General features: G+C 38.0%; 2 protein-coding genes across 6 annotated transcripts in view; one reads left to right on the top strand and one right to left on the bottom strand.

Annotated features, from left to right (window-relative positions):
* The window catches only part of arid4b (AT-rich interaction domain 4B), a 48,685-nt gene extending 43,082 nt beyond the window's left edge, over positions 1-5,603 (bottom strand). For 2 of the 5 annotated variants that reach the window (XM_055029406.1, XM_055029407.1), the window contains exons 1-2: positions 5,260-5,602; positions 3,221-3,269 (exon numbers count right to left, since the gene is read on the bottom strand). In XM_055029406.1, the coding sequence (XP_054885381.1) occupies positions 3,221-3,226 (6 nt within the window). In that variant the 5' untranslated portion in view covers positions 3,227-3,269; positions 5,260-5,602. Of the gene's footprint in view, positions 1-3,220; positions 3,270-4,357; positions 4,532-4,862; positions 4,886-5,259 lie in introns of those variants that run through there. The other 3 variants (XM_055029402.1, XM_055029405.1, XM_055029404.1) reach the window with 3 other exon arrangements.
* Positions 5,604-5,849: 246 nt separating this feature from the next.
* Positions 5,850-16,042, top strand: ggps1 (geranylgeranyl diphosphate synthase 1). Its single transcript, XM_055029129.1, has 4 exons — positions 5,850-6,199; positions 8,503-8,601; positions 9,458-9,528; positions 14,652-16,042. Exons 2-4 carry the CDS (start codon positions 8,529-8,531, stop codon positions 15,453-15,455), a joined length of 948 nt encoding a protein of 315 aa, XP_054885104.1. The 5' UTR covers positions 5,850-6,199; positions 8,503-8,528; the 3' UTR covers positions 15,456-16,042.
* The last annotated feature ends 3,208 nt before the right edge of the window (positions 16,043-19,250 follow it).

Below are 19,250 nucleotides of genomic sequence, written 5' to 3'. Positions count from 1 at the left end.
TGTTCTTTCTGCAGATTTATTTTTTTCTTTTGCATTGTGTTGTGTTTAAGCATTACATATTTCCTTTGGTTTTGGATGCTGTGCAGCTGGAAGGATTTTTGCTCTATTTTTGTTCACTTTCAGACAGTTGTTATGATGCGTAACCTTGGCAACAATGTGATTTCATTGCTACAACCAGGAGTAGCTGATTAGCATCTCAAAAGCTCAACAAATACTTTAACTACGACCCCAAACCTGAGGTGTTAAAAAAGGAGGCTTCCTGGGTGCAGAGCAGGACCAAAGAGCAGAGAGAAAAGGAGGAAGTTCAAACCATCTCTTTCCAGGTTTCTAATCATACGGCCAGACAGAGATTAAAGAGGAGCAACAAAAGCAAATGAGGTGGATTAGCAGAGCTTGTTAACAACTGATCGAGTCATCCAGAACATGTTACAGTGGCATATCATCTCTGCTGCCTGTAAAGTGTGCTGTTAGCCTGTCATATTTGTTTATTTTGAAAATGTTACAGAAGACACTATTACACAGCGTCAGATTTGTTCTGAGACTGACTGCTACTGAAAATTCATTGCAACTTTTTGAAGATAATTGGAGGACATGAGTTACAAATGATCCAAATAAATAAAAATAATTTTTGAACTGAATTTTGAAGTATGTTTCAATCAACTTTACACATTGACGTTGAAATTGCTCAACCTCAGTCAACCTCAAATTGGACATTAGGACTGTGTAATTTTCTTGATTCTATGATATTTATCAATATCTTCTCCTCAGAAAGTATCAATTTTTCATCCATGAGGATCAATACATTAAATCCTACTTTGAGTTTTATGTCAAATCCACATTAATTAAATGACAGCTATCACATGACATTTTTCACCAACTTGCACAAGTTAAACATTACATGTAATGAAACAACCAGTTACAAATGAATCAGATAAATTACAAAATCTAATATAAGTGAATGAGACAAAAACGGTTCCTTTTCCATATAACCAAATACACTAAATGTTTTGTGGCCACAAATATTTGTTTTGTTTAAATTAACATTTAAACACATCAAAGATTATCAGTTAGCTTTAAGTCTAAACTTTGACTAGATCATTCCAACATAAATATTGTATCTCTGTTTGTATGTTTAGTGTCTTTGTTGTGCTGGAATCTGGACAGCAGTCTTAAGCAGTTCTTAAAAAGTTTTATTCTTGCACTTCGCTTCATACATTTTTCCATCACATCTCTGCCCATCTTTGATTAGCATATATACCAAAATGATCTCATCTGAAAAGAACACCTTCTTCCAAATATTTTTGGACCATTCCAACACCTGGGAATGCTTTGAAACAAACCATTCCCTTTAGCGCTGACTTAATGTTTAGGTTTGTTGAAATGTTGCAAGGTGTACCCATAGCCAAGTTTGAATCTTTTGCAGCCTCACAACAACTCTGTATCCAATATAATCTTATTAAATTATACTGAACTATGTAGTTGTAATGTAATGACATTAGTACAAGTTAAAGGGAGTAATCACTGTAAAAAAAAGTGCTTTACTTATAGGCAAAAATGTACAACTTGCACAAAACTATACTAAACAATGACTTTCAAAGTGTTGCTTTAATTTCACGCCCAAGCTCATATTAGTCATTATTCCTGATCTGTATAGCATTAACTTGATAGCTAATAATGTAAAAGCCAGATCTTAAAATTTAAACAAGCGTCCAATGAATTTGAAACAGTTGTTAAAGTGAAATAAGAGTGCACAGCAGATATAAAAAGGCTGGGAATCATAAGGCAGAGTGACAATAAGTCCTAAACAAACATCAGACAGAGCAGCACTGAAAAGCTGGCTCCTCCTCTGGCATCAATACAGCCAGAAAACTCAGAGAGAAAAGTGGAAACGACTATATTCAGCAATAAAAAAAAAAAGATAAATATTGAATAAATGGAGATAACATCTCTATTTAAACATTGCTGTAGAAAATGAAGCAGCATAGCTAGTTTGAGTGTCAATCGAGCATTAGTTTAAGCATTTCGTCATTTCCATGACGGTGAAAAGCTTTTCAACACACATCTATGACACAAACCATCTGTCATAGCTGTCACACATACTGTCACTCAAGTCAGTGCTACAAATCTGAATGCAGGTCAGTCTGGGAACAGACAGTTAAAGTTTTGTATCATATCAAATTAACTTCCCCATTTAATATGGAGAGTAGAGTGAGATTTCTCTGTTTCAAAATATTTTGTTTATCAAGTAACACTCTGTGGTTCCCTTTTCACCTGTCTGTTAGTTGGTGGCGGATGATAATGAAGAGAAAGAACAGTGAGGGCAAAGTGCCACGCTGCAGATCATCATCACAGCTGCTTCACTACCAGACGCACCAATCAACCAACCAGAGATCAGAACCACAGAATTTTCTCTCATCATTCTGAAAAATACTTTTTCTATTGATTAAACTAATCAAAATCAGGAACAACCACTTTTTGTTCAATGTGTCATCCATCAACATGCAGTCTCATTTGCCACTGTTGGAAGTTTAATAAGAATGAGATAAAGATTAGAGAAATATGCTTTGAAACATGGGGATAATCTTGCAAGTCTTTCATTTTCAAAACACTTGCAGCACATTGTCGTATTTTCCGTGCTACAGTCCTTGGGGAAAATAGCAATTCTGACCTCAAATCAGTATTTGCCTGGGAAAAAAAATCTGATCTGTGCCTCATCGCCATCACCTCAATCACAAAACGTATCAGCATGCTTGCGATTTGCTCTCCTGTGAGCTGCGAGTGGCGAATAAAAACACAGAAATTTGTCAGGAATGCTGTGGCCCCCATAACAAATGAAAATATCAGATACAAAGAACTAAAGGCACAGCAACACTTAAAGAAGAAGAAGGAATATTCCCCAGTGAATGGCAGCTGGGATGCATCTTCAAACAGAATAAAAGCTGGGTAAACAATGTCACTTCTCAAATGCTTTTCACATTTATACAATTTTCAATTACATCCACACCATGCAGCAGAACTTAAAACGCAAAAAAAAATTATTTTAAGCATATTAATCATCACATTTTTATTTAAAAAGGCTAGTCGAGTTTATGAATGCTTTACACCTGCATCCATCCACTGAGCAAAAGCAGGGAGAAAAAGCACATTTCATTTAGCTGCAAAAAGAAACTGTGCTTTGCTATTCTAACGCCCCAAATGCATGAAAAATGAATGAACATACCTTCATCTCTCTACGAGTCCTCTAGGTGACCAGTGTGAGGAATCCGAGGCTGCAAAAGGGAGGATGGAGATTATGCATTACAGAGGGTAGCCAACTTCAGTCTAGCACAACAAGACACGGTTATGTTATGATGACATCACTTCTTTTGCTACAGTGGTGCACGAAAAAAAAATACAAAACCGCCTCATTTGCTGTTTTTTTTTTTTTTTCATCTCTATTATTATTTAACATCCTGATTTAGCCACTGATCTGTTGCGGGAGCACCAGGGATGGGTGTGTGAGTGTGTGCGCTTGGGTATTCGAGTCACATTCAGAAAGTAAAGCCGTGGCAGGCTGATCACTCTCTCGTTCGCAGAGTGCTTAAAGCCGTTTATGTAATGCCTGGTGTACTGTTGCCAGTCGAGTCAGTCAGACTCGGCCGCCTTGCTCCGAAGGACACAAAGTAACTACTCGCTGTGCAACATGGAAGTCTTCCCTGCCTTCCGTCGCTCGGCACAGATAACGCGGATAATGTGGTCGTTTAATACTCGCTGAGAGCCTCGCGGTGCTCTGCCTCCACCGTCTGCACCGCACTGACTCTACCAACAGTACAGCAGAGGGATGACGCCATTTCTGTAGCTGACAGTCGGACAGAAAGGAGGAACAACCAGCGCTGAAAATTGCTGGGACTGTACACGTAATTTTCAGCTAGCAAATGCTTAAACATATTTCCTCCCCCCCCTTACCCTTCCCCTCCGACACAAATCTCTTTTGTCTTTTTTTTTAACTGTTCATTTTCGCTCTCTCCCTCTCTCTTGTCTCGCTGCTTGGCTCTCTGCAGAGTACACACGACAGCAAAAAGAAAAAAAAATTGAGCGATAATAACTCCGTGAAACACAGTCACAAAACCTTTATATCAACATGTCACGTCGTTAAACCGCAACACAGCGACAGCGTTGAGTTAAACAAAGTGAGAGGCGTTTGAAAACTCACTTTATTCGCTCTGAAAATGTTTTCTTTATCGACAGCTCCGACATTTCGCTGACTGTTTTTTGATTGAGCTGACAAAGAAACAATTCGACGGAGCGGTTTGCAGCAAGGTCAAGCCCGAGGAAAAACAAAAATACAACAAAAAAGAAAAAAAAGAAGAAGACTCACATCTTCGGTTCTTCCGACGTTTTATTGTTGAGACAAGAGCCAAGGTCGGCAGCAGCCCCGCATTTCTATGGCTCGGGAATGATCGCGGAGGATACGAGATCATCCGCCCCAGACAGTTCAACGAGAGAATGACTGACCGCCGCCGACAGCGCAGCTAGTCCAGAAACATGTCCGTTTAAACCCGATTACTGATTGACTCCCTTTCCCCCCCCCCCCCCCCCCCCTCCCACACACACATTGTTTATCACGCACACAACAGTGGGACTTCTCCCCTTCCGAAACGGGATCGCATCAGATCGGGGTTCCTCGATGCAACGAGGCAGCCCATCTGCTCCAGCCTACACCGGGACAAGTCGGTCGTGAGAAGCTAGCGACACCGATGGCACAAAAGAACCTCCTGACAGTGCAGTTTACCTGTTAAACTACGCCGTTGAGTCGCTAGTCGACGATTCGCGTCCCGCAGCCATGTCAAATACACACACGCACACACACAAAAAAAACCCACCTTCAACGAGTGCCCCCGGATTGTTTCGAGTAATATCACTTCCCAACGTCCGTGACAGGCGCTGCTCGACTGAAGCCTCCCAGAGGATTCCTCCGCTCGGCAGCAACACAACGCTACGATTAGCCACGTCCAGAAACACTGAAAAACTATTCAACCTCGAAGGAGCATAACCTTTTACTGCGTTCATCAGCCTAATTTGTGCTCACAACAACACAACTTTATCATCAAGTTGTCCTTTCTCTCATTCATTTCCCCCTCAAACCGCCCCCTACGAAAGTACAACACTCCATTAGTTAACAAGTTAGCTACAGTCACGGTTGGCTTAGTATCAGCAGGGAAGCATGCCAGTAAAATGTTCAAAATAGCGACCGCTTTGACGAATAAAAGCAACACTTACCTTTGCTGTCAAGCTGAGGAACGCGTCTGCTCTTCGACGATAGTGTATTAGTAATCCATAGGAACATTTATGTAGAAAGAATTACAGGCTTTAACGTCCGTTGAATCCCGGTGGATGTTGGATGCGGACTGGTAAAAGTGGTTTTCGCTCGGAGCTGCTGTTTGCCTTGTTGAGTAGCTGCTCTAACCTAGCTCTTTCTGTGATCCTCCGCCTTCTGAGAGTGATTGACGTCCAGAATAATCCCGCCTCTCTTCAAACATACAACTGCCCATTGGAGGACACCATAAAACCATACGCCTTCGTGACACAGGATTGGTTGATCCGGGAGAAAAATATGCACAGTAAAGAGTTCGATGTAATCCTACTGGGTGGTTGTCACAATACAAGAAAAAAAAATTCTGAAAGACTACAACTCCCACTGCTAACAAATAGGTTTGCTTGATGTAAGAAGCAGGACGTCCCGACAGTGATATGAGTGTTTTTACCCATTTGCAAACAGCAAAGAGTGTTAACCGGGCAACATCAAGGAATAAATCCAATACCTATCAAATTACATTTATTTCTCAATAGGTTCTGCGCGTGCGCTTTAACATGGCCGAAGGTTATATATTGAGTTCATCAAAAGCTGGCTCTTTTAAGGCTTGACTGTTCTCGGAACGGTGCGTAACATAAGCTATGCTGCTTAGCATAGCATCCTTCGAAGGAGACACGAGCACTCGGAGCTATAATGGTTTAAAAGTATTGTACTGAAAGTCATATCGTGTACCTTCTATTCCCCAGCGTGGAAGTGCTAGGTTTAATTCTGGGAAAGGAAAGAAAGGAATGCTCAACTGGGTGATTTCGACGCGTTTATGTTAGCCCGCTTCCGCTAAGTAATTAGCAGACTGGCTAACCGGAATTCGGGGACGCCTGGTGAGCAGACCGACACACGGCAGCTAAGGTGGGTGGAGTTGGGAACTGTTAATAAATATATATAAAGTCGGTAAAACTGTTTTGAATTTTTTCTTATTGGATATAATATGCGAACAAAACTTGCAACAAGAATATAAAATCGTGTTTTTAACGAATTGTCTGCTAAATTTCTTGCATAGTGAAATGCATTTTTTTATATTTAGTATATTGTGAGGTTATAAATCCTTTAATCTCCCACAAATTAAACCAAACTGTTGTGTTTAAAGGTTATTGTGGCTAATTTATCATCTGTTTTTGTGGAAAAACTAGTCTGCTGAATAACATTTTTAAAGAAATTATCAAAACTCCCTCACCTTTTTCTGCTCTTGAAACTAATTAAAATCTGAACTATAAAATGTTATTAAAGAAGACAGTTTGCCCCCCCACAAAAGAGGTTTGTTTCTTTTTTTTAATCAAAGGAAATCTACAAATTTAGCAAAATCTTCAGGATTATAGGACTTGACTATCTTTGTAACTAAAACCAAACTACAAAGTATTACAGAATATCTCTTTACATCCTTAACAAGACAAATAATAACTTTTGCAGTTTATTATGGAGCAGAATACAGTTAGTTACTTGGGCTTTTCACCTATATTTCCAGTTTGTTGGGTTTTACATGTCCTGACATCTGGATGTAGGTTTCAAGCAATGCAAACAGAAACTTTCACTCTGTAAATAGTTATGACGGTCACATTACAAATGACATGAAGAAATAAAACTGTTCTATTTGTTAAAAGTTTTATCATCAGATGGAACAAAAAGCTTTGTTCTTTTAGATCTTGGATTGGTACAGTCTATGATAATTATTTGTATATATAGTTTGTGGTACACAGTCATGCTTTCCTGTAAAATGGCTAAAATTCATATGTAATGCTGCTCAATACTCCCTGAAAGAACTGCATGGAGATGTTTTAAGATATCTCACTTATAGTCAAATCATGGTGAAATTTTATCTTTTATCAATCACACCACCTAATATAGCTGTGTAAATGGTCTTTGCTGAAGATAAAAATGGCATTTCCCATCAGTTTCTCTCATAAAATTGCAATTTATGCACGAAATAGCTCAGTTCCATGTCACTATTCTTGGTAACTTGTTTGTTGAAAACTTTTCAAACTTTAATAACTAGTTTTTACAGCTTTGTTTCCCTCAAGCGCTGTCTTTATGTTCGACGTTCTTTCCACCTCTGCTAATATGGCAAATATTTAGCAATGCATTGTGAGTAGGAGGTGACCTTATCATATTTCAATAGACATCACCACACAAAATACACATATTCTATAATGTGTCTTTGAAAAGAAAATACAGCACATCATCCCTGTATTAAGTCCCTCCACTGGCTCAAAACTGCAGACTCCCTGATGTCCTTTAAATCATGGCTGAAAACCCACCTGTTTTAAATTTGCCTTTAATAATCGGAACATAATTGATTTAATCTGTATTCCAACTTTTCTTCACTTTCCGTCATTATGCCATCGTATTTCAATGTTTCTTCGTTTTATGCTTTTATAATTTGAGTCACTTTAAAACTTTGTTGTTGAAATATGGTATATACATAAACTTGCTGAGAGTTTTTTTTTGCAGAAAAACCAAAAATCACTGAAGATAATGATGTATTCATGATATGACCCCTTGTGTAATGGTGGAAAATGACAAGATTGGAAAAAAGGTGTAGTAATATAGTGTAGTGTAGTAATAATTTCACCATCATTTCTGTAGTGTCTCATCTAACCAGCACACTTTCAGGATAATGAGGCTGCTTCATCTGATTTTCTGTATCGCATTAAAAAGTCACTTGTACCTGAATCAGTGAGCTCTCACCTTGATGAGTGGCGCTTAATGCCTCATTTTTCTGAAAAGTAACTTCCTGTTACAAATCCAGAAGATGAAATGTTTTTTTCTTTTCTTTACCCTTTTCTGTGATATACCTGCAAAGAATTTCTAGGATATTTTTAAGATAAAAAAACTGTCAAAAGCATGCTCCACCGGAATTAGTTGCTAGAACAATAATCAAATAAAAAATTTGAAAGTATTACTTTTTTTATCAACTGTATTTAATTACCTAAAATATGGAACAATCACTGAAGAGCATTGTTAATTTAAAACACATTGTCAATGTTTTTATGGTAAAACAATTTGCTCCCAAACTGTTTATCTTGGTTATGTTTATTCCGGCTGTGATAAATATACACAGATGAATCATATTAGCCTACAGTACTTTAAAAAAAAAACACACAGCCATCTATTTCATCCTGTTTTATTTTTCGTTTTTTGTGTTTGTTGTCTTCCAGTTTAAAGGGAGAGTTATCAGGAAGCGATGGATGGTTCCTCTCAATCCGCATCGGACCGAATTCTGCTAGAACCATACAAGTACTTGTTGCAGCTGCCTGGTGAGTCCTTTTATTTTTTGGAAAATGTGAAGAAAAGACAATAATGAAATGACCAAAAATACTGTACTTTGCTGAAGAATCCTTTGCAGCTCATTTGATTTCAAGCCAGTTTGTGTACTTAGTTTTTCTAGAATATGTGTCAAACTCAAGGCCCATGGGCCAAATCTGGCCCCCTTTTGTTTTTTTATATGGCCCTCTAGATTCTATACTAAACATTATGTTTGGTTAAATATTATGTTATCAATCAAATCAATACAAGATTTATCTGTTCACTGCCAAATTGTATCTGTCAGTCCCTCCAGTTTCTGGCTAATTCCCATGGAAATTCAAGCAATCAACAAATCCATGTACTTTTTTGTGCTAATATATAATGGGAGTTTATTGTGAATTTTTCTCAAAATTTGTAAATCTTTCTGACTGGTACTAAACAACTGCCGCAGCCTTAAGTGATATCAGATTATAGTTCATGATCTATACAGCTTGTAATAAAAAGTCACATTTACCGTCATACGTGCAAATATTCTTAAGTATGCTACGTCTCACTCACTCTTTCTGCATCTGTGTCCTCCATACTTTTTTTTTGTCTGTTGCAACTCATTAATCCGTTAATATGTCGTGGCAGTTCGACCTCCTGAATCATGAGCCTGTTGTTAAACGTCTTGAGTAAAGTTGAAAGCTGCCAAACTGAAGATTTGACGAACGGTCACGCTCTGCTAAAACCTTCAATAGTCAAGTGTCTGTGAAAATTGTCAGCAAGGCATGAGGAATGCACATTTTTGCAAGAAACATCACCAGTGAAGCTGTTGGTAAAATGTAGTTTTTACTTAAACAATTTATTTCTTTGTTCTCTCTGCAGGAAAACAAGTGAGGACAAAACTTGCCCAAGCATTTAACCATTGGCTCAATGTACCAGAAGACAAACTCCAGGTGAGAAACGGCGCATTTTAGGTTGTTGCAGGCGAGTCTCAGTGGAAAGTGGGAAGATGATGTAGTTAGTCGTTAATGTAGCACTGCTCTATTTATATCTATATAGTGCTTTTTTTTTTTTTTTTTTTTTTTTTTTTTTGAGGTTCTTGTGAGATTTCACAGAATTGTCTCATTTTTATACATTTGATTTGAAGCTCATTTCACACTATTTTTTGTGCTGCAAACATTTATGCTGCTCTGGTGATGAGCAGCTTGGAGGAAGCAGGGAGGCCTGCTGGCTTCACACTGGGCTGGATCAGGGCGGGTTAGTTTTTGTGACACTTGTCTGAACTTGTTCAGCTACTCTGGAGGAAATCTGGTTAAAGATCCAATAATGAGCTCCTGTCTTTCAGAGATAACCTGCCTCTGTGTTGAGTAAGCCTCTGTTTAAGCCCTTTATAATCTCCTCAATATATTTTTTTAGCACTAAGCTTAATTGAATATTTGATGCTTTACTTTTTTTAATCTGAAGTGTTATTTGTTTTTTTCTTTTTCTGTTAAAGGAAATAAAATTCTGAAACAGCTGTTTTATGGGATTACTTAATATAATAAACATATAATTGTAGTATATTGGATTCACATTGGTTAATATTTTACCCTCTGCATGGTGAGGTGGTTTGGTGTTGTTGTGATTTTGTACAAGACAAAAAGTGTTTTATTTTTATAAAAAGAAGTTGACCTCCACCTGTTTGTGGTTGTGGATTTGTTTTCTGATGGCAGTTGTGTATTTTTACCTTGGTTGAAACTTTTTAGATGTAAATTTTAAAGTTTTTCTAAGCTAGTATAGAGAGAATTAAGCTGCTATCTTCACTTCACTTTTTTGTGCCCTCTGCAATTTAATACAATTTATTTTATTAAAAAGTCTTATAAAATATTTTTTATAGTTACATTGCAATAATCAATCACCCAGTGACTGAAATCAGACAATATTCCCCAGTAAACATCAGGTAAATTATTTTTTTGAAGAAAAGAAATGCTGACAATTTTTGGCTGACTTTTTATGAAGGTTAACGAATTTTATACATTTATTGAAAATAAATGTAGAAAAAAAAATAAATTGTAACTTAAGAGGTACAATAATGAGCAACAAAAAACATTTCTTTCTCTGCTGATATTTTGCAGTTGGTTTTCGTTTTACTCTGACTTTGCCGTCACTGAAGTTTGCCATACTTTGACCAAACCCGTCCCTCATTTGAACATAAGAATGTAAAATAAAAAGTCCCAGAAAAATGTAAAGTAGCGTTGCAAAGTAAGTATCACAAAATAAAACGTCATTATGAGATAGATAAATGTGATTGATTAAAAAAAAAGCTCCACAATAAAAAATATTTGTAAAATATTGAATTATCTATGGCCAAATTAATTAAAACACTCGTCACACTAAATATAAAAACACATTCTGATGTTTCTATTTTAAGATTCCATCTCTTCCCTAAAGCTAAAGTGTTTTATTTTTAGAGTTTCAAGGGTAACTAATTAGTCATTGGTGACTTAGTCATATCTTTACACCCGCTGGTGTTTTTGTGGTAACTACAGTTTCAGCAGAAGCTGGCTGTCATGGTACAGCGGGTAGCTGAGGTTTATATCTGTACAACAGCTCTGTAAACTCCAGCTGAACCCTTCACACAGGCCAAGAGCTCTCCTCTTGTCATCATTAGTTCACTACCGCCATGAAGTCGCCGCCATGGAAACAACAGCGCCTTTAGATAGACGGGGTACCGACAGTGGCACGCTGGTTTTTGTGTGGCAGTGTGTTTTTTTTTTGTTTTTTTCCTGTCGGTACGCCACAGGTCGTGGATGTTCCCCGCGTTTCGTTTGGCGCTTTGAAGCCGTTTGCTTTTCTTTGGTTCTCTCTGAAAAGCGTAGTTGTTTATTTATGGCGCTCTTTCACTCTGAAATATCTACATGACTGCATCTGTTGCTTTGGTATGAGGGTCTTTTTGTGCTTTTCTGTGACTCATGCAGCTTCTTTTAGTGAATAACTAGGAAGCAGGAGGTGCAGTAAGACGTGTTCGATGCTGTGGAGCAACACATGATAAAATTACACCTTTGAAATGTGTTAAATGGATGTAGTGACAAATATTTACTCGTATATTCTAATAGTTTCTGTTAGATCTGCATTGGCTTATCTCCTATAGGTCTAGTTTGTTCAAAGTTGGTTAAAACAGTTTAGAAATTTGATTTCAGTATTTTACAGATTTGTGAAAAAAAATGTGTTAAAGAAAACAGTGTCATTCCTTCAGGAAACTAGAATATGCATTCTAATTGTCAGTTTAAAGTTATCTTTAAAAATACCCCAATCCAGCTTGATGCAATAATATAATTTTAAATGTTAAGTTTGTATGAGCTACAAGTGATAAATCACCATTATGAATAAAATAAAGGGTGATCACAACAACCTTTATGTAATCCCAAAGTTGCATTTGAGTCATCGGTTGTTGAATCTGTGGTGCGTTGATGAGTTAAGATTGGATGCCTTCACATCCTCTCTGTTTGGTTTGCCTGAAATTTTCTGGACAAAATACTTGATGATACAGTTGAACAAAAAAAGTTGTTTTTAGAGATGTAGGTATGTTTTTTTTACATCCTTCATAAGCACCCCTTACAGCAATAATGAAAGTTTAGTTGAACTTTATTGCATCTACATGTCTGGTTGATATTAAATTATATATTTTAGTTCATTATGAGCCTGGGTGACAAAAATAAAATGGTATTGTTAAATGAAAACATTGTGGGATGAGCTAAATTACAAGACACCTGTGATAAAGATTAAACCTGTAGGCTTGCAACAATGACAAGTCTTAGATGAAAAATTGCAATAAATGATAATATTGTTGTTTTGAGACCAATTTCAAGTAATATAATGGTCTTGGCATAATAAAGCAAATACACCCTCTAAAAGATCAATAAGGTTTAATTTCTAACAAATGTTAGAAGACATTTTAAATATCTAAAATAATTAAATAAAGATATTGAAAGTCTCTGAACAAAATTGTAATTTTTGAAAAAGGATTTTTCTTTATATAAGAATAATCAGATTTGTTTCATTTTAAGAAACTGAGTCTGTGTTCATGCTCTGGAGCTTTGATGGAAATTAAGGCAATAAAATAAAGTTGTAAGTTGGTTGGATGTTAGAGCTCAGCTTTACGTTTAAAACATTTAAAAAATCTGGTCTGCTTTTGAGATTTCATGACGATTCAGTTGTACTTTAATGATTCTTTTGCTCTTTGACTCTAACGGCAGATTGCAGCTTTATGCTCACTAAAGCTGGAGGGAGAAATATTGGGACACCATCAACATGAGGCGTGTTTTGTTTCTTTCTGGATAAACTACTTGACCGGTTCGGCCTTGGCAATCTACTTCAGAGTCTCATCTTTGAGCAGCCTGATCCCATCCAAGCAGTTTCCCCCAATGGGACACACCGCTCGTCTTTTCAGTCAGCAGAGCGGACAGTAGGAACCTGATGGTAGCCCAAAAAGCTCAGAGTCCAACAAGGTTTACAACTAGAATGTCTTCCTGATAAGACAAAAAAAGGTTTATTTACAGATTTCAAGTGTCTACCTGCAGCAGATGCTGGTCAGATTCACTAAAAGATGAAAGTTGCAAACAAATGTCTATATTTAGCACTGGTGTTTTGGGTCTTTACAGCAAATAAAGTTGCTGCTAGATGTCTAGCATCCCATTAGCTGCTAGACATCTAAAGAGAATCTCATCAGTCGGTCTTGGCTGAGCTTTTTCATGCTGTAATTGCTCTACTGAAAATTCAGTGTCAAAAAATGTAGGCATGGTGCCATCTGCTGTATCGTAGCTGTACTGCATATTTTAAACAAAAAAAAACTGTTTCCAGCAAAGTTAGGAGGTAGGGATGAAAGTTATCAATTGAGTTGATCTAAAGTTGGTTGATCTTACCCATTGACTATTTATTAATGTGCAGCTATTTTCTTACAAAATTTAAGTTTTCTTCTGTATCAGGAGGTCAGACTGTCTTTAATGAGATAGTTTTTCATATGAATTTAGCAAAATTATTCAATTTTAACAATATTTTGTCCTCTGCATTAAATACTGACTGAATAAGCAGATAATTGTGGTTCTTGTTTTGTTAAACTTAGACATATTTATGAAGTATAACAAACAGCAACCTATTGGGTTGATGAAAAGAATTAAAATATTCCCCATAAATAGAGAAATGTTCATACTGTGGTTGTTCTTAAAGAATGTTAAAACTTCACTCCATGAAGTGCATTAACTCAAAATCAACCATCATATTTTTTTTTCCATTATGTAATTTTTTTTTCTCTATCTCCTCCACTTTTCAGTCATCACATCTTAACCTTCATAAAGCATCAGTAAGTTCTAAATGAGAAGTTGACACTGCTTCATCATATAGCTTGGCTGAATGAGCGCTGTTAAGGTGAAAGTTAAGGAGCTAGTCGTATGTTTATATTTCAAAACGGATGAAGTGTAGTTTGCATCCTACACTAGACTGTATTGAAAGATTTGTACAAATCACCAGACAGTAATGCAAATATTCACATACAAAACAGAAATCAGAAACTAGGCATAGATGCAAAAATAAACTAAATTAAAATCAAGGAAATAATTAAAAAGAAAAATAAAGATATAAAAAACTCACTAAAACACAGACTACAAAGCTGATAAATGATGGTCTACAATGGCACATTTGTTAGCATTAGGATTCACTGTTTAAGGGCTTTTATAAAAAATAGAAACTGATGTTTATATTTTAAAACACACACAAAAAACATTTTCTTATATTTGGACCATTTCTCTTTTCCGGTCTGGTATTGTCTCGCCATCTTTGTTTCTGTATAAACTGATTCAGCTTAAGGATGACTGGCAGCGCCCTCTGCTGGATGGTGGCCACACTACAACACTAAAAGGCCTAAGTGGATGTTATCAATCAGTTGGAACTAATTTTAATCTAATAAACCATTAATTGACAGTTGTAAGTTGGTTAGGGTCCGTATTGGGAGTAATGTTGTTTTTTTGTTTTGTTTCTTTTGTTGCTCTGGTGAATTTTACATATTGAGATGAATCAACAAAAATGTTTGTGTCTTCCTCAGGTGATCATTGAGGTGACAGAGATGCTGCACAACGCCAGCTTGCTGATAGACGACATCGAGGACAACTCAAAGTTGCGTCGAGGCTTCCCAGTGGCTCACAGCATCTACGGCATTCCCTCCGTGATCAACTCAGCCAACTACGTGTACTTCCTAGGGCTGGAGAAGGTTCTGATCCTAGAGCACCCAGAAGCTGTACGAGTGTTTACCCGCCAGCTGCTGGAGTTGCACCGCGGCCAGGGCCTGGACATCCACTGGAGGGACACCTATACCTGTCCCACGGAGGAGGAGTATCGCAACATGGTGCTGCAGAAGACCGGGGGCCTCTTTGGTTTGGCCGTGGGACTCATGCAGCTCTTTTCAGACTGGAAGCAGGACCTCAAGCCCCTCTTGGACACTCTGGGGCTCTTCTTCCAGATCCGGGACGACTACGCCAACCTGAGCTCCGACGAGTACAGCGAGAACAAAAGCTTCTGCGAGGACCTGACAGAGGGGAAGTTCTCGTTTCCCACAATCCACGCCATATGGTCGCGCCCGGAGAGCACCCAGGTGCAGAACATCCTGCGGCAGCGCACGGAGAACATGGACATCAAGAAGTACTGCGTGGACTACCTGGAAAAGGTGGGATCTTTTGCCTACACCCGTCAGACCCTGCGGGATCTGGAGGCGGAGGCTTACCGCCTCATCACGGAGTTAGGAGGAAACCCTCAGTTGGAGAGCCTGGTCAAACATCTCAGCCGCATGCATAAAGAAGCAGAGGCTTCAGCAGAGTCCAACAGAGAGACGCACTCCAACCAAAACTACTGACAGACGCTCCCTCACACTCCTGCTTTCCTGAACTCAGAAGATGCACATTCCTGAAAAGCTCCAAACTAACCGTTGTGACGGCAGGCGAGCTCCAAGTGTGGCTTAAAATAGTACCCATGGCTAATTCTGACATCTGAAGTGCTGCAGTGCTCTCAGGAATAAAAATTAAGCAGCAGAACTACAGTCAGTTTCTGCTTTACCACTTGACAAGATTATTTATTAAAAAAAAAATCTTGAAAGCCTTTTCTTCTGATGCACACTCCAGTGGATCTAAGTGCTTTTTGTTGGATCCAGTTAATCCAGTTAATTGAGTGAATGTTGTTTTTGATTTAAATCTCTAACTGGAGCCGCATCCGTGTGATTTGAGGTCCCATAATGGCTGAATCAGCAGGGAGTCGATTCAGCCCTGCAGAAAAACAGCCGTGTGACTGTTTGTTCTGATTGCTCTGTAACAATGATGTTAGTGACTGTTTCCATTCAGTCGTCTCACAGCACAAATCCTCACAGCTACTGTGATGCTCACATATTTATATATTGACACTGCTGTATCCTAGGATCTTGTTTTAATTTCTTGAATAAAAAAATGTTTAAATCTAAATTAGTTATTTGTCTTGTTTTATAAATCTTTCTCACTGGCATGAAGTCTTCTTTTAGTCTGGTTTACTCGAACTCTGGAAAAACAGCGCCATCTTTTGACAACCGGGCCATTAATTTTACCCAACATAAAGTAGTCAGGTGTATGAAAATAGGAAAATTCGATGCACTAAAATGTTGGCTGAAAAATAAACTTTTTAAAAATGTATAACAAATCTGAATAAGTACACTGGAGTTTCACCACAGAATGACAAATAAACTAAGATAGATGTTTTTCTTGTCATTATGTTAAAAAATTACGACTGTTTTTTTTCTTCATAAATTATAATTTGCAGATCCAAATGTGGAGTTTACAGACTATTTCTCTTTATAATCTGAAGGATGGATCTGAACTTCTGAAAAACTGATATTTTGGTGATTTATACTCGGATAAATCTTGAAATTTTATTCCAACTCTTTAATAGTCAAAACATAAATTTAAAATGAAGTAAAAAATATGGAAATTCAGATCTTTTCTAATTAATTAGCTGAACAAAGAGTCCTTATCTAAATATTTGTTTTTCCAAATTTGTTTCCTCGAAAGGACTCACTAACAAAAAACTGATTTAATTAATAACCATCCAGGTAATATTTTTCTAATATTTTAAATTAAAGTGTGAACCGACGTCAAAATTACACATTAAAAAAGTTTTTTCCTGGAATGAAAAATACTTAATCAAACACAGTGGCATTCATTTCTGATTTGTAGTGGGAAAACATGTGGATACAGTCATAAAATCTTAAAAATTCCATATTTTCAACCCGGAACAGCCTTGTAAACATCCCAGCACTTGTTTTTTTTCTGTTGTTGAGAAAGAGCAGCTGAAATGAATCACTAAAAGCCCAAAGCCAATGACATTCACGCCTATGATGAGTGGATTTAACCTTCTACCCAGAACTGTTTTTGTTTCTGAGGCAGCTCTACCTACCAGTGAGCAGAGATAAAGACACCCGAGGTTTTCTTGGACTTTTGTCCTTGTGTTGGTTACAATTCATCTAAATCCGGCATTATCTGCTGTCTCTGTTAATTTGAGTTTCTCCCTCCGCTGCTGAAAGAAAACACAGTCCTGTTGATAAAGCCTATCTGTCCCAGACAGCTCTGTTGACTCACTGAAGCCCCAGCTCTTGACAGCTGCAGTTCAATTAATCATGCGTGTTTTTTGGATTGCATTGTGCCGTCACATCTATTCATCAAAATGTCAACTTCTTGAAAATCTTTGCCCCTGCTAAGAAGTTAAGGGCCGCAGGAAAGCCCGATGCAAATGAACGCCTGATTCGATAAATGGAGAAGAAAAAGCATAAAGTCGTTTTTGTAGCTCTAGCTTAAGTCCATGACATAAATCAAAGCTCTCTCATGGCTTTCATTTCTCCTCTCTGGGTTGGTGAGATTGATTTTTTTTTTCACCTACAGAGTCTGAGTTGTGTTTGAGAAACAAACAGAATGAAGAGTCGCTGTCTCCCTCGTGCTTTGGATTGTTTCTCACTGACCTGCATCGCTCAGATCCAGAATGATGTAAAAAAAGAAAAAACAACAACAACAACCTTCATTTGGAGGGTGTAAACAGACTTGTCTTGTTTTTACTGTGTTTTTGTTGATTCTGCAGAAATGTCAAAATCCTGAGATGTTGCCATAGTTTTTACAGGTGGTGTATTTTTTGGGGTTCTTTTACACTGGCAGAAAGACAGTCGTCCTTCCATCAGGGACTGCTGAGCTGTTCCTGGCAGGCCATTGTATTCCTCTTCAAACCGGTTGAGAAACTCTAAAAAAAAAACATGTCCATGACAGCTGAACGGTTTCAATTAAACCAGCTTCCAGTTAAAACCATGTTCTGTCGCTGCAGCTGAATAAAATACGTCTTAAATGACAGAATTATTAGTTTGCTGCAAGCATCCAATTATGCAGCGTGCAGCGTTCAGTGGGGTTGATCCCTGAGGAACCTCTGATTTCCATCTACTTCTTGCTCTCATCATAAAAACATTTGTCCAGTGACAGCCTTTTTTTTCTTTTAAATTGGCTTTTCGGCTAGAACGACGGCTTCACAGCAACAGAAGATTAAAAACTGTTGGGAAGCATCTTCTGGCTGCAGATTGGTGGCACTTGTGAGTGACAATAACAGCCAGCAGGGCTGACAAAATAAGCCCACAATGCCCAAGCTCGTACTAATGAGTAAATGTGTCACACTAATGTCAAAAAAAAAAAAAAAAAACGTGCAGGAGTGGAGATCTGCTGCTGGGGGTCAGACTCAGTGTCAACAGAAGAGCTCAAGATGGTGGAATGAGAAGAATGGATGGATTAACTATCGCCAGTTGTTTTGAGGAGGAAGCAGTGGATTCACAAATATTTCCCTTCTCCAACTCTTACTCCCAATATTTAGCATTTCAAAAACATTTACCTAAACTGTTAAAGTATAAAATATTGAAAGAATCATCTTTAAATTTCACCAAACAACTGAGGTTCAGTTTTCAATATTCATGTCAGTCTTGTTGTGAGTTGTCGGTGCTCCCACAGCAACACATGTTCTCATGCATAATTCTGCCAGCTTCCAAAATCCCTCACTGCGTCTGCATGTCCCATCAGGCTTGAAGAGGAAAAACAAAACACTTCCCACCTGCAGCTACTGTAACGTGAATAAACCTGTCTTGTTACAGCGAGATTTTACCCGTGATGTTCAGATTATTCACCATGGGGAGCTTTAGAGCACAGAAACAACAGGACAGATGTGTCTTATTGTTTGAGGCTCTGGTGGGGAGCTTAATTGCACCATCAGTCTCATCTCAGTTGGGATTTAGACTTCTCTGACAGAAATCCTGTGTTTCAAAAATGGGAAATGGGATTTTGAAGAAGTGGTGTTCACCGGGTTGGAGAGGTCTGATAGAAGATGCTCTCTGGGTGCATTAAGGGGAAGATGTAGGGTCCAGTGCTTTTGGAGAGGGCTTATGTCTGCTGCATCAATTTTCTTTTCATCAAATCCATCATTTGAAAACCTCCCAACCAAATGCAATGGCAAATGGCCCCAGCCCTCAACTGTGTCCATTTGACACGATGGCATTTCTCCTTTACAGTGTCTCGCCACCCTGAATGTCCTCCCCCAGTGGAGCCATCAATCAGTTTGTTCATATCGTACATGAATCAATATTATACCCACACTACATGTCAACACA

The sequence above is a fragment of the Poeciliopsis prolifica genome, unplaced genomic scaffold (genome assembly GCF_027474105.1).
Source record: "Poeciliopsis prolifica strain line A6 unplaced genomic scaffold, Auburn_PproV2 SCAFFOLD005, whole genome shotgun sequence".
Lineage (NCBI taxonomy): Eukaryota > Metazoa > Chordata > Actinopteri > Cyprinodontiformes > Poeciliidae > Poeciliopsis > Poeciliopsis prolifica.
The sequence above is the reverse complement of the archived record's forward strand: the minus strand, read 5'-3'. Positions and strand labels throughout refer to the sequence as shown.

What these genes read in the sequence shown, in the direction of transcription:
- ggps1 (XM_055029129.1), top strand. Translation starts at nt 8,529, where the DNA reads ATGGATGGTTCCTCTCAATCCGCATCGGACCGAATTCTGCTAGAACCA. An exon ending in GTACTTGTTGCAGCTGCCTG is followed by an intron (nt 8,602 to 9,457) that starts GTGAGTCCTTTT and finishes TTCTCTCTGCAG; the next exon opens with GAAAACAAGTGAGGACAAAA. An exon ending in TACCAGAAGACAAACTCCAG is followed by an intron (nt 9,529 to 14,651) that starts GTGAGAAACGGC and finishes TGTCTTCCTCAG; the next exon opens with GTGATCATTGAGGTGACAGA.